Below are 27,695 nucleotides of genomic sequence, written 5' to 3'. Positions count from 1 at the left end.
ACAGTGCCTGACACGTAGGAAGCACATAACAAATACCACCACCATCATCATTATTATTAAGTCCTCACTTCCCCGATTTGCCCTGCCTTCGGCATCACGTTTACACTAATAATAATAATGGCATTTATTAAGCGCTTACTATATGCAAAGCACCGTTCTAAGTGCTGGGGAGGTTACAAGGTGCCACTTTCCACTGAGCCACGCCGCTTCTCTCAGTGATTACCGGCTAATGAGAAGCAGCGTGGCTCAGTGGAAAGGGCCCGGGCTTTGGAGTCAGAGGTCATGGGATCGAATCCTGGTTTCGCCACATGTCTGCTGTGTGACCTTGGGCAAGTCGCTTAACTTCTCTGAGCCTGTTACTTCATCTATAAAATGGAGATGAAGACTGAGCCCCACAGGGACAACCTGATCCCCTTGTATCTCCCCCCACCCAGTGCTTAGAACAGTGCTTTACACATAGTAAGCGCTTAACAAATGCCATCATCATCATTATTATTATTATTAATGACACTGGGATCAATGCTTTTCTTAAACGGATGCAGTTTCGCTTGACATTTTTGGACAAAAGGAAATCAATGTATTTTATTTTACAAGAATGGATGGCAGAATTATTTTCCCACTCCCTACCAATCAATCAATAGAATTTATTGAGCGCTTACTGTGTGCAGAGCACTGTACTAAGCGCGTGGAAAGTACAAGTTGGCGACATATATGGTCCCTACCCAACAGTGGGCTCACAGTCTAGAAACCTTGATCATTTTTGCTTATTGCCGCTGCGTACGGAGACCCGTTCACTTGTCTTCGTAGAGGATTTCATCGATTCTCATATCACTCTCATCCACTGGCACAGAGTCGCAGATCTGCTCTTTGAAAGCCAAAGCGACGGTGTGGGGTTTGACTTGGGAATGCTGAAAACACCGTCTCAGATAGGAATCGTAGTAGCCTTTCCCCCTTCCCAGCCGATTGCCTTGTTTGTCAAATCCAAGTCCTGGTATGAAGATGAGATCGAGGCCTCCTGTAGGAAAAGAAACCAAAGTTTAACCAGCCTCCCGTTTCCATGAGAGATTGCGGTGCGGTCGTAGAGCGCAATGCCGTCTCAACTCTGGAGAACAGACTCTTTCCTTACACTCTCCGCAGGGCTAAGATGCTGGTTATTACTCCATTTTATTTGTACGTATTTATTCTATTTATTTTACTTCGTTGATATGTTTTGTTTTGTTGTCTGTTTCCCCCTTCTAGATTGTGAGCCCGCTGTTGGGTAGGGACCGTCTCTATATGTTGCCAACTTGTACTTCCCAAGCACTTTGTACAGTGCTCTGCACACAGTAAGCACTCAATAAATACAATTGAATGAATGAATGGTTACTTCTTACCCAGACTCTTACCCATCAGTGGAACTAGATTCATTCATTCATTCAATTGTATTTATTGAGCGCTTACTGTGTGCAGAGCACTGTACTAAGCGTTTGGGAAGTACAAGTTGGCAACATATAAATAAAATAAAATACAAATAAAATAGAGTAATAAATACGCACAAACATATACATATATACAGGTTAACGTTTACTGTGTGCAGAGCAATCAGTCATTCAATTGTATTTATGGGGCACTGCACAAAGGCGCAGGAGAGCACGATGCAACAATATAATAACAATAATGACGGCATTTGTTAAGCGCTTACTATGTGCAGAGCGCTGTTCTAAGCGCTGGGAAGGTTACAAGGTGATCACAGTCTTCTAGACTGTGAGCCCACTCTTCTAGACTGTGAGCCCACCATTGGGTAGGGACCGTCTCTATATGTTGCCAACTTGGACTTCCCAAGCGCTTAGTACAGTGCTCCGCACACAGCAAGCGCTCAATAAATACGATTGAATGAATGAATCAGGTTGCCCCACGGGGGCTCACAGTCCCCATTTTCCAGATGAGGTAACTGGATGCAGTGTGACCTAGTGGAAAGGGCACGGGCTTGGGCATCAGAGGTTCTGGGTTCTAATCAATCAATCGTATTTATTGAGCGCTTACTGTGTGCAGAGCACTGTACTAAGCGCTTGGGAAGTACAAGCGCTTGGGTTATAATCTTGGGTCTGACATTTCCCTGTGGCGTGACTTTGGGCAAGTCTCAAAACTTCTCTGTGTCTCCGTTTCCTCATCTGTAACGTGAGGATTCAATACCTCTTCTTCATCCTATGTAGACTCTGAGACCCAGGTGAGACAGGGATTGGGTCTGAATTTATTGTCTTGTATCTACCCCGGCACTTACTACAGCATTTGGCATATATTAAGCACTTTAAAAACACCATAATTAGCACGTACTGACTTGGACTATTTATTCTGATGACTTGATACCAGTCCCCATGTTTTGTTTCGTTGTCTGTCTCCCCCTTCTAGACTGTGAGCCCGTAGTTGGGTAGGGACCGTCTCTATATGTTGCCAACTTGCACTTCCCAAGCGCTTAGTACAGTGCTCTGCACACAGTAAGTGCTCAATAAATACGATTGAATGAATGAATGACTACCTTGGAAACCTCTCCAAAGGGAAGGGGTGAGTCTGGGGGAAGAAGAAGAATCCTCTGTCTCCCCTTTCTAGACTGTGAGCCCACTGTTGGGTAGGGACCGTCTCTATATGTTGCCAACTTGGACTTCCCAAGCGCTTAGTACAGTGCTCTGCACACAGTAAGTGCTCAATAAATACAATTGATTGATTGATTGAATCAAACCTTGTTCATTCCTTTCACCCTAAAACCCCTCTAGAGAGGAAAGTTTTGGTCGGACAATTCTTTTGGTGCTTTTCACCCAACTCTGCTATGTCGTCGACATGGTATTTTCATAACTACAGGTACTTTGGTTTCCAGAAAGCCCAGTTGATTCCCAGGAAAAGTTGCATGTGCCAAGAATGCAAATCACATTTCATTCAATCGTATTTATTGAGCGCTTACTGCGTGCAGAGCACTGTACTAAGCGCTTGGGAAGTCCAAGTTGGCAACATCTAGAGACAGTCCTTACCCAACAGTGGGCTCCCAGTCTAGAAGGGGGAGACAGAGAACAAAACATATTAACAAAATAAAATAAATAAAATAAATATGTACAAATAATCAATCAATCGTATTTATTGAGTGCTTACTGTGTGCAGAGCACTGTACTAAGCGCTTGGGAAGTACAAGTTGGCAACATATAGAGACAGTCCCTACCCAACAGTGGGCTCACAGTCTAAAAGGGGGAGACCGAGAACAAAACCAAACATACTAACAAAATAAAATAAACAGAATAGATATGTACAAGTAAAATAAGTAAATAGAGTAATAAATAGATACAAATATATATACATATATAAAGGTGAAATCATATATACATTTGAAATCATTCAATCAATCAAATAATATTTATTGAGCTCTTACTGTCTACGGAGCAGAGAAGCAGCTTAGTCTAGCGGATAGAGCACAGGCCTGGGAGTTGGGAGGACCTGGCCTCTACTCTGCAGTGTGACCTTGGACAAGTCACTTCACTTCTCTGTGCCTCAGGTACCTCATCTGTAAAATGGGGATTAAGACTGTGAGCCCCACGTGGGACAACCTGATCACCTTGTAACCTCCCCAGCGCTTAGAACAGTGCTATGCACATAGTAAGCGCTTAATAAATGCCATTATTATTATTATTAAATAGTAGACATGGTCGCTGTCCTCAAGGAGCTAGTACAGTGCACTAAATCAAGTGAGCCCTCAAAAATGCTGCTATTTCTATTATAACCTAATGGGGAAGACAGACACTACAATATATTACAGGAAGCAATAGATGTACAAAGATATGTAGATCAGAGGACTGAGAAAATGGAAGGGGAATCCAAGAATGAGAAGTCCTAAAGGGAAAAGTCATTCCCTTTATAGAACTGTTCCCCATTTCTATTGGACACCCTCCACCTCTTCCCACCGGCCCCAACCCTGCTGACCCACTGATGACACAGAAAATTCTGCAGAAAGCCAGGCCACCGTCCACTTCCAGCTCTGTATGTCTATTTCTGTTAGATAAGTCAGACAATTTCTGGGAACCCCGAACTGGGCTTTTAAACGTGGGGACGGCTGGGGTCGGGGAACCACTCTGAGACACCATCTCTGAAACCCAGAAGCCACGTCAACTCACCTGCCCACCTTTACGGGGCTAAAATTCTCAGTCTTCAACTTCCCCTTCTCCCCCCAACTCCTCACAGTTATTTTCCGGAGGGCAGCCCCGGTACCCTCAATCATCCCTTCCCCCGGCCGCAGCCTAGGCAGATAAAAAGCTGGCCTCTACCAGGAAAGCACCTGCTAGTACGTGGCATTAAAGAAAGGGAATCCCCTTCTGCAGGGGAAGCTTCTGGTAAGTCAGCAAGCCCAAGAGTCGCAGCTGAAAACTGATTCAAGCACTAGAAATAGCAATAGCGGGGACAGTCCAGGGCCAGCTTTGCATCTTTCGATTTCATCGGGCGGCACTGCCTTGAACAAGCGTGTGCCGGGGCCTTCTAAAAGTCCCTCTAGACTGTAAGCTCATTGTGGGCAGTGTGAGTTACACTGTGCCCTCCCAAGCACTTGGTGCAGTGCTCGGCACACAGTTAAGGGCTCAATAAATAGGACTCACTGACTAAAAGCCTGGTCTTAAGGCCAGAAGATGTGTTTTTAACTAGGCAGTTCGGCTAGAAGTGGCGGCAGAACTGGGGAGGATTCCTCCAACAAAGGGAATCTATGAATTGTTGGTGTCAGCTAACCTTTTTTTTGATTGCTGTGGGTACCCTCAGGGTTACGAGGCTGACCATCTCAGGCTGTTCTAGGGCTGTAAGATAATAATAATGATGGCATTTATTAAGCGCTTACTATGTGCAAAGCACTGTTCTAAGCACTGGGGTGGTTACAAGGTGATCAGGTTGTCCCACGGGGGGCTCGCAGTCTTTTAATCCCCATTTTTGCAGATGAGGGAACTGAGGCACAGAGAATAATGATAATAATAATGGCATTTATTAAGCACTTACTATGTGCAAAGCACTGTTCTAAGCGCTGGGGAGGGAACAAGGTGATCAGGTTGTCCCACGGGGGGCTCACAGTCTTTTAATCCCCATTTTTGCAGATGAGGGAACTGAGGCACAGAGAATAATAATAATAATGGCATTTATTAAGCACTTACTATGGGCAAAGCACTGTTCTAAGCGCTGGGGAGGGAACAAGGTGATCAGGTTGTCCCACGGGGGGCTCACAGTCTTCATCCCCATTTTACAGATGAGGTAAACTGAAGGAGTTAAGTGACTTGCCCAAAGGTGGTGGTTAAATACAACCCAAGAAAGGTCAACACTCCAATCAATCAATCAATCGTATTTATTGAGCGCTTACTGTGTGCAGAGCACTGTACTAAGTGCTTGGGAAGTACAAGTTGGCAACATATAGAGACAGTCCCTACCCAACAGCGGGCTCACAGACTAAAAGGGGGAGAAAGAACAAAACCAAACATACTAACAAAATAAATAGAATAGATATGTACAAGTAAAATAGAGTAATAAATATGTACAAACATATACATATATATATCTATCTCCAGGTGAGGGAGAACTGTTCTCGGCCACATTTTGTGTGATTTCGGGCTTCCTCTGACCCAACACTCTCCCCCCTCAACCTACCCTACACACTGCTGCACGGATCATCTTCCTAAAATACACCTTGGCCCGCATTTCTCCTCCTTCCAAACCCTCCACTGCCTCCCTGCTTCTCTTTGCTTCAGAAAAAAACCTCATCTGTGCCCTTCACTCCACAGAAAATGCCCCCTCAAAGGTCACCCATGACCTCCTTTTTGCCAAATCCAACAGCCTCTACCCCATCCTAATCCTCTTTGACCTCTCGGCTGTCGACCACCCACTTCTCCTGGAAACATTATCCAACCTTGGCTTCACTGACAGAGCCCTCTCCTTGTTCTCCTCCCTATCCCTCTGGCCGCTTGTTCCCGTCTCGCTCCTCCTCTGCCTCCCACCTTCTAACAGTAGAAGTCTTTTCAGGTTCAGTTCTCGGTCCCCTTCTATTCTCCATCTACACACTCCCTTGAAGAACTCATTTGCGCCCATGGCTTCAACCACCATCTTTATGTGGATTATTCCCAAATTTACAACTCCAGCCTAATCTCCTTCTCTGCGGTCTTGCATTTCCTCCTGCTTTCAAGACATCTCTACTTGGATGTCTTGCAGACACCTCCAACTTAACATGTTCAAAACAGGACGCTTCATCTTTACACCCAAACCTGTCCGCCCCTTGACTTTCCCATCACTGTAGACAGCACCTTCTTTCCTTTCTCACAAGCTCGTTACATTGGCGTTATCTTGGCTCATCTATCTCATTCAATCCCCATAGTCAAATCTGTCACTGAATCCTACTGGTTCTACCTTCACAACATCACCAAAATCTGTCCTTTCCTCTCCATCTAAACTGCTACACGTTAATCCGAGGACTTTTATTGTCCCTCCTTGATTAATCCCCATTTTACATATGAAGTAACTTTATATATGAGGGACAGAAAAGTTACGTGACTTGCACAACAAATGGCAGAGTCTGAATTAGTACCCAAGTCCTGTGACTCCAAGGCATGGTCTTTCCGCGAGGCCAGACTGCTCAAGGAGCTTTCGATATAATAGAGAAGAGAACATATCTGGCATACGTGAGAAGCAGCATGGCTCAGTGGAAAGAGCACAGGCTTGGGAGTCAGAGGCCATGGGTTCTAATCCCGGCTCTGCCACACGTCTGCTGTGTGACCTCGGGCAAGTCACTTAACTTCTCTGAGCCTCAGTTACCTCATCTGTAAAATGAGGATTAAGGCTGCGAGCCCCTCAGGGGACAACCCGATCACCTTGTATCCCCCCAGCGCTTAGAACAGTGCTTGGTACATTGTAAGCGCTTAACAAATGCCATTATTATTATTATATCAACAAAGAAACCATAATTAATATGTATGCTCTATATATTATACATCAACCGTCATATTTATTGATCACCCACTACGTGCAGAGCAGTGTACCAAGCGCCTCGGGGAGTGGTAGACACATTCCCTGAATACAGTGAGCTTACCACAATATCATCTTGATCACGACGTTACTTATGATGAGATTTTGTCAGTGTTTCCAAGTTGCGGCTCAGACCCCGTGTGACTTGGGGTCCCTTTCCCTTCATGTGTCGCCAAGATCAACGCTTGTTGCTGTTCTTTTTGTAACCCCCAATCAATCAATCAATCAATCGTATTTATTGAGCGCTTACTGTGTGCAGAGCACTGTACTAAGCGCTTGGGATGTACAAGCTCGCAACATATAGAGACAGTCCCTACCCAACAGTGGGCTCACAGTCTAGAAGGGGGAGACAGTACAAAACCAAACATACTAACAAAATAAAATGAATAGAATAGATAGGTACAAGTAAAATAAATAAATAAATAGAGCAATAAATATGTACAAACATATATACATATATACAGGTGCTGTGGGTAAGGGAAGGAGGTAAGATGTGGGGGATGGAGAGGGGGTTGAGGGGGAAAGGAAGGAAGGGGCTCAGTCTGGGAAGGCCTCCTGGAGGAGATGAGCTCTCAGTAGGGCCTTGAAGGGAGGAAGAGGGCTAGCTTGGCGGATGGGCAGAGGGCAATGCCTCCTGCTGATTTTGTTTGACCCTCTTGGTAGTCAGAATCTTCTCAAAGCATCTATGTGAAGACAGTCTCCCCTTTCTCTCAGATACATACGACTACGCCACATCATTTGAGGTTTGTCTTTATTATTACTGTGATATTTGCTAAGTGCATCCTATGTGTTCTAAGCGCTTCTGACCACCCTATTTACGGGCATCCCGTTTCCGCTCGTCGAAGAGCAGCTATTTGGGTCTCCTGCTGTTTACCCTTCTCTTTGCGTGCCTCGCTCAGCGAAGGTGTGATATTTGATGCTACTGGACTGACGGTACCACGATATTCTGGTCCGGGATCTAGTTCAGGGTCATCTGTGTGACTCTTTAGGGGTGTGGTTCCACGGCACAGTCATCCGAATAGAAGAGTACCTGTGTGAATGAACTGAGGACTTCCAAGGAGATCCGATGTGCACTGGGCAGAGAGCAGAACAACAGGAAGGCCCAAACCATTGCCTTTTAAACCCTGTTAATTCTTCAGGATCTGTCCCCAGCAGATGATTATAGGCAGGAGGCGGTCAGCTGGTGGGCACAAAGTGACGGAATAATTTCCTGGATCTCCCAAAACAAACTCCTCAATGCAGGAGCTTGAGGTAATAAGAGCCTGGGATGCAGACATTGGGAATTTTGACACATGAGATGCAGCACGGCTTAGTGGAAAGTGCACAAACCTTGGAAATCTATGGACCCGGCGTTCTAATTCCGGCTCTGCTGTGTGACCCTGGGCAAGCCATTCGACCTCTCTGGGATTCAATACCTGTCCTCTCTCCTACTTAGACTGCGAGTTCCATGTGGAAAAGGGACTAATTACCTCAGCTCAGCCCCTGCGTTTAATTCGGTGTTTGGCACATAGCAAGTGCTTAACAGAGAAGCAGCGTGGCTCAGTGGAAAACAGTCCGGGCTTTGGAGTCACAGGTCATGGGTTCAAATCCTGGCTCTGCCAACTGTAAGCTGTGTGACTTTGGGCAAGTCACTTAACTTCTCTGGGCCTCAGTTACCTCATCTGTAAAACGGGGATTAAGACTGTGAGACCCCTGAGGGACAACCTGATCACCTTGTAACCTCCCTTGCGCTTAGAACAGTGCTTTGCACATAGTAAAAGCTTAATAAATGCCATTATTATTATTATTACCCCAATCATTAACAAATACCTCATGCTGCAAACCTGGACTGAGGAGCCAGAAGCAGCCATCTATTAGAGCAGTAGATTAATCAACTAATAATGTTTATTGTATTCATTCATTCATTCAATTGTATTTATTGAGCGCTTACTGTGTGCAGAGCACTGTACTAAGCGCTTGGAAAGTACAAGTTGGCGACATATAGAGACGGTCCCGACCCAACAGCATTGTATGCTTTGCTCTGGGCAGAACAATCAATCAATAGTATTTACTGAGCAGTTATTATGTGCAGTACTTGGGAGGGTTCACTACAACAGAATTAGTAGACACATTTCCCCCCCATAATGAACTTACTGGAAAGGAGGGGAGCTTACATTTTCCCCCCCATAACGATCTTACAGGAAAGGAGGGGAGCCTACAGTCTAGAACCCCGAACTAAGTTTTTGGGGAGAGTACACTAGAATTACTAGGTAAAATCCTTGCCTTCAAACTCACAATCTAGCTGGGGAGACAGACAGTAAAACAAATTACAGGCAGGGGGAATGATCTTCAAATACAATGGGGGAACATTTCCTGAAAGTCTTATGGATCAAGGGGTGGAATGCACCATTATTTTTTCATCAAATAACTAGAACCGACATGCCAGTATAGGAATGCGTATCAGTATTTAATAGCTAAATATCCTAACTTGACATTGACTGAAATGTAATAGATTGTATGTGTGCCATTATGATGAGAAACAGGCTGACTGAAAAGGGAATTAACATAACTAGATACAAACTGTTCGGAGTCATTCAATCGTATTTATTGAGCACTTACTGTGTGCAGAGCACTGTACTAAGCGCTTGGGAAGTACAAGTTGGGAACATATACATACGGTCCCTACCCAACAGTGGGCTCACAGTCTAGAAGTCTAGAGTCAACCGAAAAGCAAAGAGGTCCTTGATTTAATGAATCTAATGAATCAAATTGGAGATCTACCGGTCATCATTAACGACAGCAACAGTATTTATAGAGCACAGTAGCAACCACTGGGGAGAGAGAGTTCCAAAGCAGTAAATTCCATGAGCTCTGCCCTTAAAGTTAGAATCTGACAAGGGGAGAGATGCAAAATTGTAAGTTAGGATGACGTAGATACAGTGAATCAAATTGAGGGACGGGAAAGATGGATAAGTGAATAAATAGGAGTTCAAATTCATTCAATCGTATTTATTGAGCGCTTACTGTGTGCAGAGCACTGTAAGCGCTTGGGAAGTACAAGTTGGGAACATATAGAGACGGTCCCTACCCACCAGTGGGCTCACAGTCTAGAAGTCGAGTCAACCGAAAAGCAAAGAGGTCCTTGATTTAACGAATCTAATGAATCAAATCGGAGATCTACCCGTCATCATTAACGATAGCAACAGTATTTATAGAGCACAGTAGCAACCATTGGGGAGAGAGAGTTCCAAAGTGGTAAATTCCATGAGTTCTGCCCTTAAAGTTTGAATCTGACAAGGGGAGAGATGCAAAATTGTTACAGTTAGGATGACGTAGATACAATGAATCAAATTGAGGGAAGGGAAAGATGGATAAGTGAATAAATAAGAGTTCAAATTCATTCATTCAATCGTATTGAGCGCTTACTGTGTGCAGAGCACTGTACTAAGCGCTTGGGAAGTACAAGTTGGGAACATATAGAGACGGTCCCTACCCACCAGTGGGCTCACAGTCTAGAAGTCGAGTCAACCGAAAAGCAAAGAGGTCCTTGATTTAACGAATCTAATGAATCAAATCAGAGATCTACCCATCATCATTAACAATAGCAATAGTATTTATAGAGCACAGTAGCAACCATTGGGGAGAGAGAGTTCCAAAGTGGTAAATTCCATGAGCTCTGCCCTTAAAGTTAGAATCTGACAAGGGGAGAGATGCAAAATTGTTACAGTTAGGATGACGTAGATACAATGAATCAAAGTGAGGGAAGGGAAAGATGGATAAGTGAATAAATAGGAGTTCAAATTCATTCAATCGTATTTATTGAGCGCTTACTGTGTGCAGAGCACTGTAAGCGCTTGGGAAGTACAAGTTGGGAACATATAGAGACGGTCCCTACCCACCAGTGGGCTCACAGTCTAGAAGTCGAGTCAACCGAAAAGCAAAGAGGTCCTTGATTTAACGAATCTAATGAATCAAATCAGAGATCTACCCATCATCATTAACGATAGCAATAGTATTTATAGAGCACAGTAGCAACCACTGGGGAGAGAGAGTTCCAAAGTGGTAAATTCCATGAGCTCTGCCCTTAAAGTTTGAATCTGACAAGGGGAGAGATGCAAAACTGTTACAGTTAGGATGACGTAGATACAATGAATCAAATTGAGGGAAGGACAAGGGGAGAGATGCAAAACTGTTAGGGTGACGTAGATACAATGAATCAAATTGAGGGCAGGGAAAGATGGACAAGTGAATAAATAAGAGTTCAAATTGCAAAGTAGATTGTGTGAACTGATATCTACTTTGTGCTGTGGGCGGCAGTGAGTACGAAAGTGCTGAGAACATAAGTTCTCCTACAACCCAGACAACACACTCTGTTCCTCTAAAACCTACTCACTGGACTTCGATCTCAACTCTCTTACTGCCAACCCCTCGCCCACGTCCTGCCTCTAGCATGGAATGCCTTACTTTTTCATATATAACAGACGATTACTCTCCCCAAATCAATCAATCAATTGTATTGAGCGCTTACTGTGTGCAGAGCACTGTACTAAGCCTTATTGAAGACACATTTCCTCCAAGAGAGGCCTTCCCTCATCCCTCTTTTCTTTTTCTTCCACTCCCTTCTGCGTCGCTCCCTTTATTCACACACACACCCCCATCCCAGCCCTACAGCATCCATATCTGCCATTTCTTTATTTATATTAATGCCTGTCTCCCCTTCCAGACTCATGATGGGCAGGGAGTGTGTCTACCAACTCTGTTGTATCGTGCTGTCCCCGGCACTCGGCACAGTGCTCTGCACACAGTAACGTCTTCCCCCATGCTTAGTACAGTGCTTGCCGCATAGTAAGTGCTTAACGAATACCATTATTATTAGTAATAATTAGAGAAGCAGCATGGCACAGTGGCTAGAGCATGGGCTTGGGAGTCAAAAGGTCAGGGTTCTTTCTAATTCAGGCTCCGCTACTTGTCTGCTGTGTGATCTTGGGCAAGTCACTTCATTTCTCTGTGCCTCAGTTACCTCTTCTGTAAAATGGGCATTGAGACTTTGAGCCTCACATGAAACAGGGACTGTATCCAACTTGATTTGCTTGAGTCCACCCCAGTGCTTACTACAGTGCCTGGCACATAGTATAGTAAGCGCTTAACAAATACCATCTTTTTTTTTTAAGTAGTATATGCTGGCCACAAATACTGAAGCTGCAGGAGGTATTAAATGTTGAAAACAACAGATCCCAAGTTCTGAGTTCAACAAAATGGATTTGCAGGCTGTCTTTGGCCACCATGCAAGACATGACCCAGATAAACCATTTAAAAATATTGGTTCTTCTCTCATCCCTCTCTCCCCTTTCCTCCATTCCCACTCACCAGGCCCAATCCAGATCTCTGTACTCCTCTTCTCCAGCTGCCCCGTGAAGCTTGGGAATAAATTCGGAATTAGATTGGTCTCCGGGAGAAGAGCTCAGTTTGGTTTCCTGTTTTGCCTAAAAAGGTGCCAAACACCTCTTCACTGGTCTCCCTTTTCTGGGCCATACTTCACTCTGTTGCCTCAAACGTCATCTCCCCCTCCTCAAAACTGTCCCTGGTTACCCATTCTTTTCCACATCCAGCAGAAACTCCCGAACATTTCCTGTACGCACGCAATCAGCTTTCTCATTCTTCTTTTCCGCTTTCTTTTCCCACCATCCCCGAGCTTGCATCCTTTGTTCCTCTCAAGCTAAATTAATCACTTGTTCTTGAATCTCCCACCTCCGGCCCCTGACTCTTCCTACTGCTTGGAACTCCTTTCCCCTTCAAACCAAATCTGATTGACCACATCTCTCCCTTATCTTCAAAGCCCTTTTCAAATCCCAGCTCTTCCAGAAGGCTTCGCCTGAGGACACGTCTTTGCAACTATAACTTGACACTTTGTCAGCACCGACATACAAGCACCCATAGCACTTCTGCACGTACTCATTTATTTAATCGTATTTATTAAGCACTTACTGTGTGCAGTGCTTATCTGCACTTACTATTTAAGCTCCTACTCATCCATGTATCCACCTTTCTTCCTCCTTGCGATTTCTTTTGTGTCCCTGTCCCCGACTAGATTGTAAGCTTTCGTGGGGTCGGGATGGTGTCTTCTAACTCTACTGGGCTCTTCCAAGCACTTTGTTCCAGGCTTTCCTCAGAGTTGGTGCTCAATAAATACTGCTGACTGATTAGAGAAGCAGTGTGGCTCAGTGGAAAGAGCCCGGGCTTTGGAGTCAGAGGTCGTGGGTTCAAATCCCCGCTCTGCCAACTGTCAGCTGTGTGACTTTGGGCAAGTCACTTCACTTCTCTGGGCCTCAGTTACCCCATCTGGAAAATGGGGATTAAGACTGTGAGCCCCCCGAGGGACAACCTGATCACCTTGTAACCTCCCCAGCGCTTAGAACAGTGCTTTGCGCATAGTGAGTGCTTAATAAATGCCATGATTATTATTATTATTATTAACAGAAGAAAGAAAAACAAATTACGTGAATAATTCCTAGGCCTCAACTCCTAATACGCGATCCAGAACGGCTTAAGGCCCAGTTAAGGGGGTTCAGTTAAGAGGGGTTCCAGTTGGAGATGACACCTGCTACTTTACGCTCTCTAAATGCCCCGTTTTTTGCCAGTGAAAAGATAGAACTCACCTGTACTCAATGCTTCCTCCCTCTCCTCCTCCTCATCAGGCTGAAGAATATTCCAGGAAGTTTTAGGAAGCAAAGAGATTTCTTCAAAGGAAACTAATTTGACCATATCCATGTGGTTGCTCTGGAACTTGTATCGTGGGATGAAACACGTCTTGCCTCGTTGAAAAATATCCCTGATAATCTCACAGGTCTCAATTTCATCCGGCATGCTCAGGAAGACAGACACCCTTTGAGCCTCTTGGTACTTCTTGTGGGCAACAACCTAAGTGGAAAATGATTGAAATTGCATTTTTGAAGGCTTTTGACAAAATGATGAAATATCCTTTTTTTCTGTTAACCGCTTACAATGTGCGTTAAGTTCCGTTCTAAGCACTGGGGTAGGTATAAATCCATCTTTTTGGACACAGTACACGTCCCATGTGGGGCTCCCAGTCCAAACAGGAGAGGGAACAGGTACTAAATCCCCATTTTACAATTGAGGAAACTGGGGCAGATGGCAAGCAGCAGCAGGAGAGCAGTACTTGCGCTTAGTGCAGTGCTCTGCACACAGTAAGTGCTCAATAAATACGATTGAATGAACGAATGAATGGCAGCAGAAGGAAGAAACACAGGCAGAACGGGCTCCTTTGACCACAGTCTGGTATTGGACTGTGAGCCCACTGTTGGGTAGGGACCGTCTCTATATGTTGCCAACTTGTACTTCCCAAGCGCTTAGTACAGTGCTCTGCACACACTAAGCGCTCAAATACGGTTGATTGATAAATACAATTGATTGATTGGACCCTTGGTGGAGTGAGTGTGTTTGTGTCACTCCCTCGCACGTTAGTAAATCTAAAAAACTCGTCACAGTAAACACAGGTGTAGTTTGACTCTCTAAGTGTCACCGAGGCTCCCCCAGTCCGGGAAGGTCCTGGTTGGTATGAGGGGCGGGCTTGGCACATAATAATAATAATGATGGCATTTATTAAGTGCTTACTATGTGCAAAGCACTGTACTAAGCGCTGGGGAGGTTACAAGGTGATCAGGTTGTCCCATGCGGGGGCTCACAGTCTGAATCCCCAGTTTACAGATGCGGTAACTGAGGCCCAGTGACGTGACCTGCCCAAAGTCACACAGCTGATAATTGGTGGAGCTGGGATTTGAACCCATGACCTCTGATTCCAAAGCCCGAGCTCTTTCCACTGCGCCACTCTGCTTCTCTCATAGTAAGCACTTACCAAATACCACCTGTTACCTCATCTATAAAGTGGAATTTAAGACTTTGAGGCCTAGGTGGGACAGGAATTGTGTCCAGGCTGGGAATAAAAGCTCCTGCCGTGCGCTCTCATTCATTCAGTAGTATTTATTGAGCGCAGAGCACTGTACAAAGCACCTAGGAAAGTACAATATAACACTAAATGGACACATTCCCTGCCCACAGTGAGCTTACCGTCCAGAGAGGGAGACAAATTTTAAAAAAGCAATTTATCAATAGTATTTATTGAGTGCTTACTGTGTGCAGAGCACTGTACAAACCCTGAGGAGAATGCAATACAACAGAGTTGGTTGGCACAGCTCTTACAACCCAACCTCTAAAACTCGCACCCCTAACACCAGCCTTCTCACTGGATCTCAAGCTCATCTGTCTCATCCCTTGAAAACATCCTCCTTTTGGTCTGGGAACTCCTTCCCACTCCATAGAAGCGGCGTGGCTCAGTGGAAAAGAGCCTGGGCTTTGGAGTCAGAGGGCATGGGTTCAAATCCCGACTCTGCCACCTGTCAAGCTGTGTGACTTTGGGCAAGTCGCTTCACTTCTCTGGGCCCCAGTTTCCTCATCTGTAAAATGGGGATTAAGACTGTGAGCCTCCCGTGGGACAACCTGATCACCTTGTAACCTTCCCAGTGCTTAGAACAGTGCTTTGTACATAGTAAGCGCTTAATAAATGCCATTATTATTATTCATATCCAACAGACTACTGCTCTCTTTACGTTAAAAAAACTCCAAAAAGCAAACCTCCGAGAGACCCTCCCCAACTAAGTCAGAAGGCTCTGAACCTGGCTCTGCCGTGTGTCTGTTGTGTGACCTTGGACAAGTCACTTCACTTCTCTGCGCCTGTTTCCTCATCTTTAGAGGTCATGGGTTCGAATCCCGGCTCCGCCACATGTCTGCTGTGTGACCTTGGGCAAGTCACTTAACTTCTCTGAGCTTCAGTTACCTCATCTGTAAAATGGGGATTGACTGTGAGCCCCACGTGGGACAGCCTGATCACGCTGTATCCCCCCCCAGCGCTTAGAACAGTGCGTTGCACATAGTAAGCGCTTAACAAATGCCATTATTATTATTATTAAATCAATCAATCAATCATATTTATTGAGCGCTTACTGTGTGCAGAGCACTGTACTAAGCGCTTGGGAAGTACAAGTCGGCAACACATAGAGACAGTCCCTACCCACAGCGGGCTCACAGTCTAGAAGGGGGAGACAGAGAACAAAACCAAACATACTAACAAAATAAAATAAATAGAATAGATATGTACAAGTAAGATAAATAGAGTAATAAATATGTACAAACATATATACAGGTGCTGTGGGGAAGGGAAGGAGGTAAGATGGGGGGGATGGAGAGGGGGACGAGGGGGATTGTGAGGCTTATGTGGGTCAGGAATTGTGTCCAGGCTGGGAATAAAAGCCCCTGCCATGCGCTCTCATTCATTCAATAGTATTTATTGAGCGCAGAGCACTGTACAAAGCACCTAGGAAAGCACAATATAACACTAAATGGACACATTTCCTGCCCACAATGAGCTTACCGTCCAGAGAGGGAGATGGACATTAATATAAATAAATAACTTATGGATATGTACATAAGTGCTGTGGGGTTGGGAGGGGGGATGAATAAAGGGAGCAAGTCAGGGAAAGGAGGGCTTAATCAGGGAAGGCCTCTTGGAGGAGATGGGCTTTCAAAAAGGCTTTGAAGTGGGGAGAGAATAATTGTCCGTCGGATTTGAGGAGGGAGGGCACTCCTGGCCAGAGACAGGACGTGGGCTAATGGTGGGCGGTGAAAGCGAGATTGAGGCTGTGAGCCCACTGTTGGGTAGGGACCGTCTCTATATGTTGCCAACTTGGACTTCCCAAGCGCTTAATACAGTGCTCTGCACACAGTAAGCGCTCAATAAATACGATTGAATGAGGCACAGTGAGAAGGTTAGCGTGAGAGGAGCGAAGCGGGTGGGCTGGGTTGTAGCAGAAAAGTTGCGAGGTGAGTTTAGGAGGGGGCAAGGTGATTGACTGCTGCAAAGCCAACGGTGAGGAGTTTTTGTCTGATGCAGAAGTGGATGGGCAACCGCTGGAGTTTTGGGAGGAGTGGGGAATCAAGTCCTGAATGTTTTTGGAGAAAAATGAACCGGGTGTACTTCCCAAGCGCTTAGTACAGTGCTCTGCACACAGTAAGCGCTCAATAAATACGATTGAATGAATGAATGAATGAAGTGTGGACTGGAGTGGGGAGAAACAGCTGGGAGGTCGGGTGCTACTTCTCCGAGTTCACCGGCAGCCGCTACCTGGCCAACGCGGAGCTGGCCGCCCGCTACCCCGAGGACGTGGAGGCCGAGGCCCCGAGGGGCCCCGACGACTGATGCGGGAGGGCGGCCCCAGTCAATCAATCCGACTTATTGAGCGCTAACCATGTGCAGGGCACTGGACTAAGCGCCGGGGAAGTCCAAGTCGGCAACATCTAGAGACGGTCCCGACCCAACAGCGGGCTCACCGTCTAGGCGGGAAGCGTCCAGTGGGCCCACCTTCACGAAGAAGGCCAGCGTGACTCAGTAGAAAGAGCCCGGGCTTTGGAATCCGAGGTCGTGGGTTCAAATCCTGGCTCCGCCACTTGTCAGCTGTGCGACTTTGGGCAAGTCACTTCACTTCTCTGTGCCTCAGTTCCCTCATCTGTCAAATGGGGATTAAGACTGTCAGCCCCTCGTGGGACAACCTGATCACCTTGTAACTCCCCAGCGCTTAGAACAGTGCTTTGCACATAGTAAGCGCTTAATAAATGACATTATCATTATTATTATTATTATTATCAGCAAGGAGGCTGATAGAGTAATCAAGGCGGTATAGGGACCGTCTCTAGATGTTGCCAACTTGTACTTCCCAAGCGCTTAGTACAGTGCTCTGCACACAGTAAGCGCTCAATAAATACGGTTGAATGAATGAATGACCGTCTCTAGATGTTGCCAACTTGTACTTCCCAAGCGCTTAGTACAGTGCTCTACACACAGTAAGCGCTCAATAAATACGATTGAATGAATTTGTTCTGATGACTTGACACCTGTCTCCATGTTTTGTTGTCCGTCTGCCCCTTCTAGATTGTGAGCCCGTTGTTGGGTAGGGACCGTCTCTATATGTTGCCAACTTGTAATAATAATAATAATGATAGCATTTATTAGGCACTTACTATGTGCAAAGCACTGTTCTAAGCATTGGGGAGGTTAACAAGGTGAACAGGTTGTCCCACGGGGAGCTCACAGAATTCATCCCCATTTTCCAGATGAGGGAACTGGGGCCCAGAGAAGTGAAGTGACTTGCCCAGAGTCACACAGCTGATACCTAAGTGCTTAGTACAGTGCTCTGCACACAGTAAGCGCTCAATAAATACGACTGAATGAATGAAACTGCATTTATTCTAGAAGATGAGTAGCATACACAGGACGTGGTGCCTGTCTGGAGGAGTCAAGAGCAAAAACTCTCATGCTTGGTTAATCAATCAATATCAATCGTATTTATTGAGCGCTTACTGTGTGCAGAGCACTGCACTAAGCGCTTGGGAAGTCCAAGTTGGCAACATATAGAGACGGTCCCTACCCAACAGCGGGCTCACAGTCTAGAAGACTGTTAAAAATAGTTAGCAAAACCCCAGATGGTGGCGAATCGCCCTCTCACTGGAAACCCCTGAGGCTCCAAATGTCCCGGCTCTGGAGGCGAATCCTGCGTGGGCAAAGACGGAGGAAAAACCAAACCACGGAGTGAAGAAACATTCCAGTTTCACTTCGTCTCCACCATTTAAAAAATTGTTCCGTTTCTTACTCCTTTGACAACAAAGTTCTCAAGAAAAATATGGACATGGGGCAGTAGCAGATACCAGATGTCCGTTCCATTTTCCCGTCCGCCTCCGTGATGTCCATTTTGAGCCCTCAAAGATTCACAAATGAATATTTCTCAGCAACGGTTGCCACCAATCATTTATTGAGCGCTTCCTCTGTGCAAAGCACTGTACTGAGTGAGGGCTTGGGAGAGTATAATCGAACAGACACCTCCCCTGCCCCCAGTGAGCTTACAGTCTAGAGAGGGAGGCTGCCCTCCAAATAGCTTTCAGCAAGGGCCGGAAAGGTGAGCGTGAGGATTGATAGCCAGTTACCGCTTAATCAATCAATCAATCGTATTTATTGAGCGCTTACCGTGTGCAGAGCACTGTACTAAGCGCTTGGGAAGTCCAAGTTGGCAACATATAGAGACGGTCCCTACCCAACAGTGGGTTCACATAAGGTCCTTTCCAGTGGGAGGATTCTATAAATAAATTCACCACTTGACATCTGCAAAGGAAAAGCACCTTGAACTTTTATGTATTACCGAGGGGATTTCACAACCCATATGAAAACCACATTTTTTAAAATCATGAACTTGACAAATTTCTTTCGCTTGAATTCAGACAGAAGCGGTTAACAGGAGTTGAGATGTTTCACTAGCTACCTCTTATCTCCACCCTAGTCGGAAATCTTGGATAATAATAATATTATTATTTCGTTCGTTCGATCGTATTTATTGAGCACTTTGTTAATAATAATAATCATAATGGCATTTGTTAAGCGCTTACTATGTGCAAAGGACTGTTCTAAGTGCTGGGTGATCAGGTTGTCCCATGTGGGGCTCAGTCTTCATCCCCATTTTCCAGATGAGGTAACTGAGGCCCAGAGAAGTGAAGTGACTTGCCCAAAGTCACACAGCTGACAATTGGCGGAGCCGGGATTTGAACCCATGACCTCTGACTCCCAAACCCGTGCTCTTTTCCACTGAACCACGCTGCTTCTCTGACGTCTCTGATGTCTGTCACTTGACATCTGCAAAGGAAAAGCACCTTGAACTTTTATGTATCACTGAAGGGATTTTACAACCCATATGAAAACCACATTTTTTAAAATCATGAAATTGACCGATTTCTTTCGATTGAATTCAAACAGAAGCAGTTAACAGGAGTTGAGATGTTTCACTAGCTACCTCATCTCCACCCTAGTTGGAAATCTTGGATTGTAATAATATTATTATTTCAATCAATCAATCAATTGTATTTATTGAGCACTTACTGTGAAATCTTGGATAATAATAATAATATTTCATTCATTCATTCAACAGTATTTATTGAGCACTTTGTTAACAATAATAATAATAATGGCATTTGTTAAGCGCTTACTATGCACAAAGCACTGTTCTAAGCAAGCGCTGGGTGATCAGGTTGTCCCATGTGGGGCTCACAGTCTTAATCCCCATTTTACAGATGAGGGAACTGAGGCTCAGAGAAGTGAAGTGACTTGCCCAAGGTCACGCAGCAGACATGTGGCTGAGCCAGGATTAGAACCCATGACCTCTGACTCCCAAGCCCGGGCTCTTTCCACTGAGCCACGCTGCTTCTCTGTTTAGTTGTTAAACACTAACTAATAATGATAATCAATCAATCAATCAATCATATTTATTGAGCGCTTACTAATAACTGTGGTATCTGTTAAGCAGTTACGGTTCATTCATTCAATCATATTTATTGAGCGCTTACTGTGTGCAGAGCACTGTACTAAGAGAAGCAGCCTGGCTCAGTGGAAAGAGCCTGGGCTTGGGAGTCAGAGGTCATGGGTTCAAATCCTGCCTCTGCCGCTTGTCAGCTGTGTGACTTTGGGCAAGCCATATACTTAGAACAGTGCCCAGCGCTTAGAACAGTGCTTTGCACATAGTAAGCGCTTAACAAATGCCATCATTATTATTATTATTATTTAACTTCTCTGGGCCTCAGTTACCTCATCTGTAAAATGGGGATTGATTGTGAGCCCCACTTGGGACAACCTGATCACCTTGTATCCTCCCCAGTGCTTAGAACAGTGCTTTGCACATAGTAAGCGCTTAACAAATACCAAAATTATTATTATTACTAAGCGCTTGGACTAGCACTCCCTTGGGGTGGATACCAGGTAATCAGGTTAGACGGAGTCTCTGTTCCACATGGGACTCACAGTCTTAATCCCCATTCGACAGATGAGGTAACTGAGGCACAGAGGAGTGAAGTGACTTGCCCCGGATCACACAGCAGACAGGTGGCTGAGCTGGGATTCGAACTCACATCTCTACCGGGCCCAGGCACTTTCCACAAGGCCACGCTGCTTCCCTACCGTGCACTAAGCACTGTGCTAGCACTGGTGTTATTGAATCAATCAATCAATCGTATTTATTGAGCGCTTACTGTGTGCAGAGCACTGTACTAAGCGCTTGAACACTGTGAGCCCGCTTGATCAAGTTTGTACATATTTATTACTCTATTTTACTTGTACATATCTATTCTATTTATTTTATTTTGTTAGTATGTTTGGTTTTGTTCTCTGTCTCCCCCTTTTAGACTGTGAGCCCACTGTTGGGTAGGGACCGTCTCTATATGTTGCCAACTTGGACTTCCCAAGCGCTTAGTCCAGTGCTCTGCACACAGTAAGCGCTCAATAAATACGACTGATTGATTGACTGAACAGATACCATCGTTATAGTAATAATAATAATGGTATTTGTTAAGCGCTTACTATGTGCCAAGCACTGTTCTAAGTGCTGGAGGGGATACAAGGTGATCAGGTTGTCCCACTTGGGGCTCACTGACTTAATCCCCATTTTCCAGATGAGGGAGTTGAGGCCCAGAGAAGTGAAGTGATTTGCCCAAAGTCACCCAGCTGACAAGCGGCGGAGGCGGAATTAAAACCCGCGACCTCTGACTCCAAAGCCCGGGCTCTTTCCACTGAGCCACACTGCCTCTACAAGACTGTGATTAAGGCTGTGAACCCCACATGGGACAACCCGATTACCTTGTATCTACCCCAGCGTTTAAAACAGAGAAGCAGCGTGGCTCAGTGGACAGAGCCCGGGCTTGGGAGTCAGAGGTCATGGGTTCAAATCCTGACTCCCCCACATGTCTGTTGTGTGACCTTGGGCAAGTCACTTCACTTCTCTGGGCCTCAGTTCCCTCTTCTGTAAAATGGGGATGAAGACTGTGAGCCCCCCGTGGGACAGCCTGATCACCTTGTAGCCTCCCCAGCGCTTAGAACAGTGCTTTGCACATAGTAAGCGCTTAACAGATGCCATCATTAATTAGCAGTGCTTGGCACATAGTAAGTGCTTAACAGATACCATGGCTACCATTGAATAGCACATAAAATTGAGCCCAGGTTTGGGAGTCAGAGGTCATGGGTTCAAATCCCACTCCACCAATTGTCATTTGTGTGACCTTGGGCAATTCGCTTCACTTCCCTGGGCCTCAGTTCCCTCATCTGTAAAACGGGGATGAAGACTGTGAGCCCCCCGTGGGACAACCTGATCACCCTCTAGCCTCCCCAGTGCTTAGAACAGTGCTTTGCACATAGTAAGTGCTTAATAAATGCCATCATTATTATTATTATTATTCTCTGGGCCTCAGTTCCTCATCTGTCAAATGGGAGTGAAGACTGTGAGCCCCCCGTGGGACAACCTGATCACCTTGTAACCTCCCCAGCGCTTAGAACGGTGCTTGGCACATAGTAAGTGCTTAATAAATGACATTAAAAAAACAACAACAAATGCCATCATCATTATTGTTATTATTACACTGCTTGGCACATAGCGCTTAACAAATGCCATCATCATCATTATTATTATTATTGCACTGCTTGGCACATAGTAAGCGCTTAACAAATGCAATCATCATTATTATTATTACACTGCTTGGCATATAGTAAGCACTTAGCAAACACCATCATCATTATTGTTATTATTACACTGCTTGGCACATAGTAAGCGCTTAACAAATGCCATCATCATTATTACTGTTACTGCACTGCTTGGCACATAGCGCTTAACAAATGCCATCATCATCATTATTATTACTACACTGCTTGGCACATAGTAAGCGCTTAACAAATGCCATCATCATTATTCTTATCATTGCACTGCTTGGCACATAGTAAGCACTTAACAAATGCCATCATCATTATTATTATTACTGCACTGCTTGGCACATCATAAGCACTTAACAAATGCCATCATTGTTATTATTATTACTACACTGCTTGGCACATAGTAAGCGCTTAACAAATGCCATCATCATCATTATTATTACTACACTGCTTGGCACATAGTAAGCGCTTAGCAAATGCCATCATCATTATTATAATTACTACACTGCTTGGCACATAGTAAGCGCTTAACAAATGTCATCATCATTATTATTATTACTCCACTGCTTGGCACATAGTAAGCGCTTAACAAATATCATCATTATTATTATTATTGCACTGCTTGGCACATAGTAAGCGCTTAGCAAATGCCATCATCATTATTCTTATCATTACACTGCTTGGCACATAGTAAGCGCTTAGCAAATGCCATCATCATTATTCTTATCATTACACTGCTTGGCACATAGTAAGCGCTTAACAAATGCCATCATCATTATTGTTATTACTACACTGCTTGGCACATAGTGCTTAACAAATGCAATCATCATTATTTTTATCACTACACTGCTTGGCACATAGTAAGCGCTTAACAAATGCCATCATCATTATTATTATTACTACACTGCTTGGCACATAGTAAGCGCTTAACAAATGCCATCATCATTATTATTATTATTGCACTGCTTGGCACATAGCGCTTAACATGCCATCACCATTATTCTTATTATTACACTGCTTGGCACATAGTAAGCGCTTAACAAATGCCATCATCATTATTATTATTATTGCACTGCTTGGCACATAGTAAGCGCTTAACAAATGCCATCATCATTATTATTATTACTACACTGCTTGGCACATAGTCATCATCATTATTATTACTACACTGCTTGGCACATAGTAAGCGCTTAACAAATGCCATCATCATTATTATTATTACTACACTGCTTGGCACATCATAAGCACTTAAATGCCATCATCATTACTATTATCACTACACTGCTTGGCACATAGTAAGCGCTTAACAAATGCCATCATCATTATTATTATTATTGCACTGCTTGGCACATAGTAAGCGCTTAACAAATGCCATCATCATTATTATTATTATTGCACTGCTTGGCACATAGTAAGCGCTTAACAAATGCCATCATCATTATTATTATTGCACTGCTTGGCACATAGTAAGCGCTTAGCAAATGCCATCATCATTATTCTTATCATTACACTGCTTGGCACATAGTAAGCGCTTAGCAAATGCCATCATCATTATTCTTATCATTATACTGCTTGGCACATAGTAAGCGCTTAACAAATGCCATCATCATTATTGTTATACTACACTGCTTGGCACATAGTAAGCGCTTAACAAATGCCATCATCATTATTATTATTACTACACTGCTTGGCACTTAGTAAGCGCTTAGCAAATGCCATCATCATTATTATTATTACTACACTGCTTGGCACATAGTAAGCGCTTAACAAATGCCATCATCATTATTGTTGTTATTGCACTGCTTGGCACATAGTAAGCGCTTAACAAATGCCATTATTATTATTATTATTGTTGTTGTTGTTGTTGTTGTTGTTAAAAGGCTTCACCTGACCCGCCGCCATTAGTGGGGCCGAGGCCTGAGGCGAGCGGGAGCGCGCACGCCCGGCCCCAGGAGCGTGCGCGTGCCCGCCGCCGGCAGGAAAATGGCGGCCGTTCCCCTCCTGAGGCGGGGCGGGAGCGCGCGCGCATGCGCGCCTGCTTGGGGCTCCTCGGAAGGGAAATGGCGGCGGCGCCGTCCCCTCAGGGGGTCGCCTCAGCCTGGGGCCAGTCCCCTTCCTTCTCACCTTGTCGGTCAGAAGGCGCGATTGTCGGCGCCGCTCCTCCGCGCTCAGCGCCCGCAGGCGCCGCTTCAGCTCGGCCCTCAGCGCCCGCTTGGCCGGGCCCGCCGCCATGTTGTGGGCCAACGCCCCGCCCCCGGCCTCGGTGAGGCCAGGCCAAGGCCCGTCAGGCCGGGGCCCAAATGGCCTGCTCAGGCTGGGACTGGGCAGGCCGGGGCTGGCCTAGTCCGGTCTAGTCTGGCCTGGTCTGGTCTAGTCAGGGTCTGGCCAGGTCCGGTCTGGCCTGACCAGATCTAGTCTGGCCTGGCCTGGTCTGGTCAGGTCTCGTCTAGTCTGGCCTGGTCAGGTCTAATCTGGCCTGGTCAGGTCTGGCCTGGCCTGGTCTGGTCAGGACTAGTCTGGCCTGGTCTGGTCAGGACTAGTCTGGCCTGGTCTGGTCAGGCCTAGCCTACCTCACCTCCCTTCTCTCCTTGTCCAGCCCAGCCCGCACCCTCCGCTCCTCCACCACTAATCTCTACCTCGCTCTCGCCTGTCCCGCCATCGACCCCCGGCCCACGTCATCCCCCGGGCCTGGAATGCCCTCCCTCTGCCCCTCCGCCAAGCTAGCTCTCTTCCTCCCTTCAAGGCCCTGCTGAGAGCTCACCTCCTCCAGGAGGCCTTCCCAGACTGAGCCCCTTCTTTCCTCTCCCCCTCGTCCCCCTCTCCATCCCCCCGTCTTACCTCCTTCCCTTCCCCACAGCACCTGTATATATGGTTGTACATATTTATTACTCTATTTATTTATTTATTTTACTTGTACATTTCTATCCTACTTATTTTATTTTGTTGGTATGTTTGGTTCTGTTCTCTGTCTCCCCCTTTTAGACTGTGAGCCCACTGTTGGGTAGGGACTGTCTCTATGTGATGCCAATTTGTACTTCCCAAGCGCTTAGTACAGTGCTCTGCACATAGTAAGTGCTCAATAAATACGATTGATTGATTGATTGATTGGCCCGGTCTGGTGAGGACTAGTCTGGCCCGGTCTGGTCAGGACTAGTCTGGCCCGGTCTGGTGAGGACTAGTCTGGCCCGGTCTGGTCAGGACTAGTCTGGCCCGGTCTGGTCAGGACTAGTCTGGCCCGGTCTGGTGAGGACTAGTCTGGCCCGGTCTGGTCAGGACTAGTCTGGCCCGGTCTGGTCAGGACTAGTCTGGCCCGGTCTGGTGAGGACTAGTCTGGCCCGGTCTGGTCAGGACTAGTCTGGCCCGGTCTGGTCAGGACTAGTGTGGCCCGGTCTGGTCAGGACTAGTCTGGCCCGGTCTGGTGAGGACTAGTCTGGCCCGGTCTGGTGAGGACTAGTCTGGCCCGGTCTGGTGAGGACTAGTCTGGCCCGGTCTGGTCAGGACTAGTCTGGCCCGGTCTGGTCAGGACTAGTGTGGCCCGGTCTGGTGAGGACTAGTCTGGCCCGGTCTGGTCAGGACTAGTCTGGCCCGGTCTGGTCAGGACTAGTCTGGCCCGGTCTGGTGAGGACTAGTCTGGCCCGGTCTGGTGAGGACTAGTCTGGCCCGGTCTGGTCAGGACTAGTCTGGCCCGGTCTGGTCAGGACTAGTCTGGCCCGGTCTGGTCAGGACTAGCCTGGCCTGGTCTGGTCAGGTCTGGCCTGGTCTGGTCTGGTCTGGTCAGGTCTGGCCTGGCCTGGCCTGGTCTGGTCAGGTCAGGCCTGGTCTGGTCAGGTCTGGCCTGGCCTGGTCAGGTCTAGTCTGGCCTGGTCTAGTCTGGCCTGGTCTGGTCAGGTCTGGCCTAGTCTGGCCTGGTCAGGTCTAATCTGGCCTGGTCAGGTCTGGCCTGGCCTGGCCTGGTCTGGTCTGGTCTGGCCTGGTCAGGTCAGGTCTGGGCAGGTCTGGTCTGGCCTGGCCTGGTCATCATCATCATCATCAATCATATTTATTGAGCGCTTACTGTGTTCAGAGCACTGTACTAAGCGCTTGGGAAGTACAAGATGGCAACATATAGAGACAGTCCCTACCCAACAGTGGGCTCACAGTCTAAAAGGCGGAGACAGAGAACAAAACCAAACGTACTAACAAAATAAAATAAATAGAATAGATATGTACAAGTAAAATAAATAAATAGAATAATAAATATGTACAAACGTATATACATATATACAGGTGCTGTGGGGAAGGGAAGGAGGTAAGGTCGGGGGGATGGAGAGGGGGACGAGGTCTAATCTGGGCAGGTCTGGCCTGGCCTGGCCTGGCCAATTTATGTTGCCAACTTGTACTTCCCAAGCACTTAGTACAGTGCTCTGCACACAGTAAGCGCTCAATAAATACGATTGATTGATTGGTCTGGCCAGGTCTAGCCTGGCCTGGCCTGAGCCACTGAGCCACACTGCTTCAAGACTGTGAGCCCCTCGTGGGACAACTTGATCAGCTTGTAACCTCCCCAGGGCTTAGAACAGTGCTTTGCCCATAATAAGCACTTAATAAATGCCATTATTATTGCATCTACCCCAGTGCTTAGTGCAGTGCTTGGCCCAGAGTAAGCACTTAATAAATACCACTATTATTATTATTATTATCATTCCTGCAAGGAGATTACGGATTATTCCTGCCCTTAGACACCACATCCTCGGGCTGGGCTGTGCTGGGGCCTTGGAACCAGGCTGAGGCTTAGATCACTGCCTCTCTTATTTTTATGGTATCTGTTTATCACTTGATGTGGGCCTGGCATTGTATGAAACATTGGGAAGCTATAATAATCATTATTAATAATAATTATGGTATTTGTTAAGCATTTACTATGCGCCAAGCACTGCAGCGTGGCTTAGCGGAAAGAGCCCGGGCTTTGGAGTCAGAGGTCATGGGTTCAAATCCCGGCTCCGCCAAATGTCAGCTGTGTGACTTTGGGCAAGTCACTTCACTTCTCTGTGCCTCAGTTACCTCATCTGTAAAATGGGGATTCAGACTGTGAGCCCCATGGGGGACAACCTGATCACCTGGTAATCTCCCCAGCGCTTAGAACAGTGCTTTGCAC

The 27,695-nt window shown here is 46.1% G+C and overlaps 1 protein-coding gene across 1 annotated transcript; it reads right to left on the bottom strand.

The window, feature by feature from the left end:
• Positions 1 to 516: 516 nt before the first annotated feature.
• Positions 517 to 24,837, bottom strand: MTHFS (methenyltetrahydrofolate synthetase). The gene is made up of 3 exons (XM_038767390.1): positions 24,686 to 24,837; positions 13,638 to 13,899; positions 517 to 1,015 (listed from the first exon to the last, which is right to left on the bottom strand). Exons 1-3 carry the CDS (start codon positions 24,791 to 24,793, stop codon positions 792 to 794), a joined length of 594 nt encoding a protein of 197 aa, XP_038623318.1. The 5' UTR covers positions 24,794 to 24,837; the 3' UTR covers positions 517 to 791.
• Between the last annotated feature and the right edge of the window lie 2,858 nt (positions 24,838 to 27,695).

Source organism: Tachyglossus aculeatus, chromosome 26 (assembly GCF_015852505.1).
Source record: "Tachyglossus aculeatus isolate mTacAcu1 chromosome 26, mTacAcu1.pri, whole genome shotgun sequence".
NCBI lineage: Eukaryota > Metazoa > Chordata > Mammalia > Monotremata > Tachyglossidae > Tachyglossus > Tachyglossus aculeatus.
Note: the sequence above shows the minus strand (reverse complement) of the source record. Positions and strands in the feature narration are given on the sequence as shown.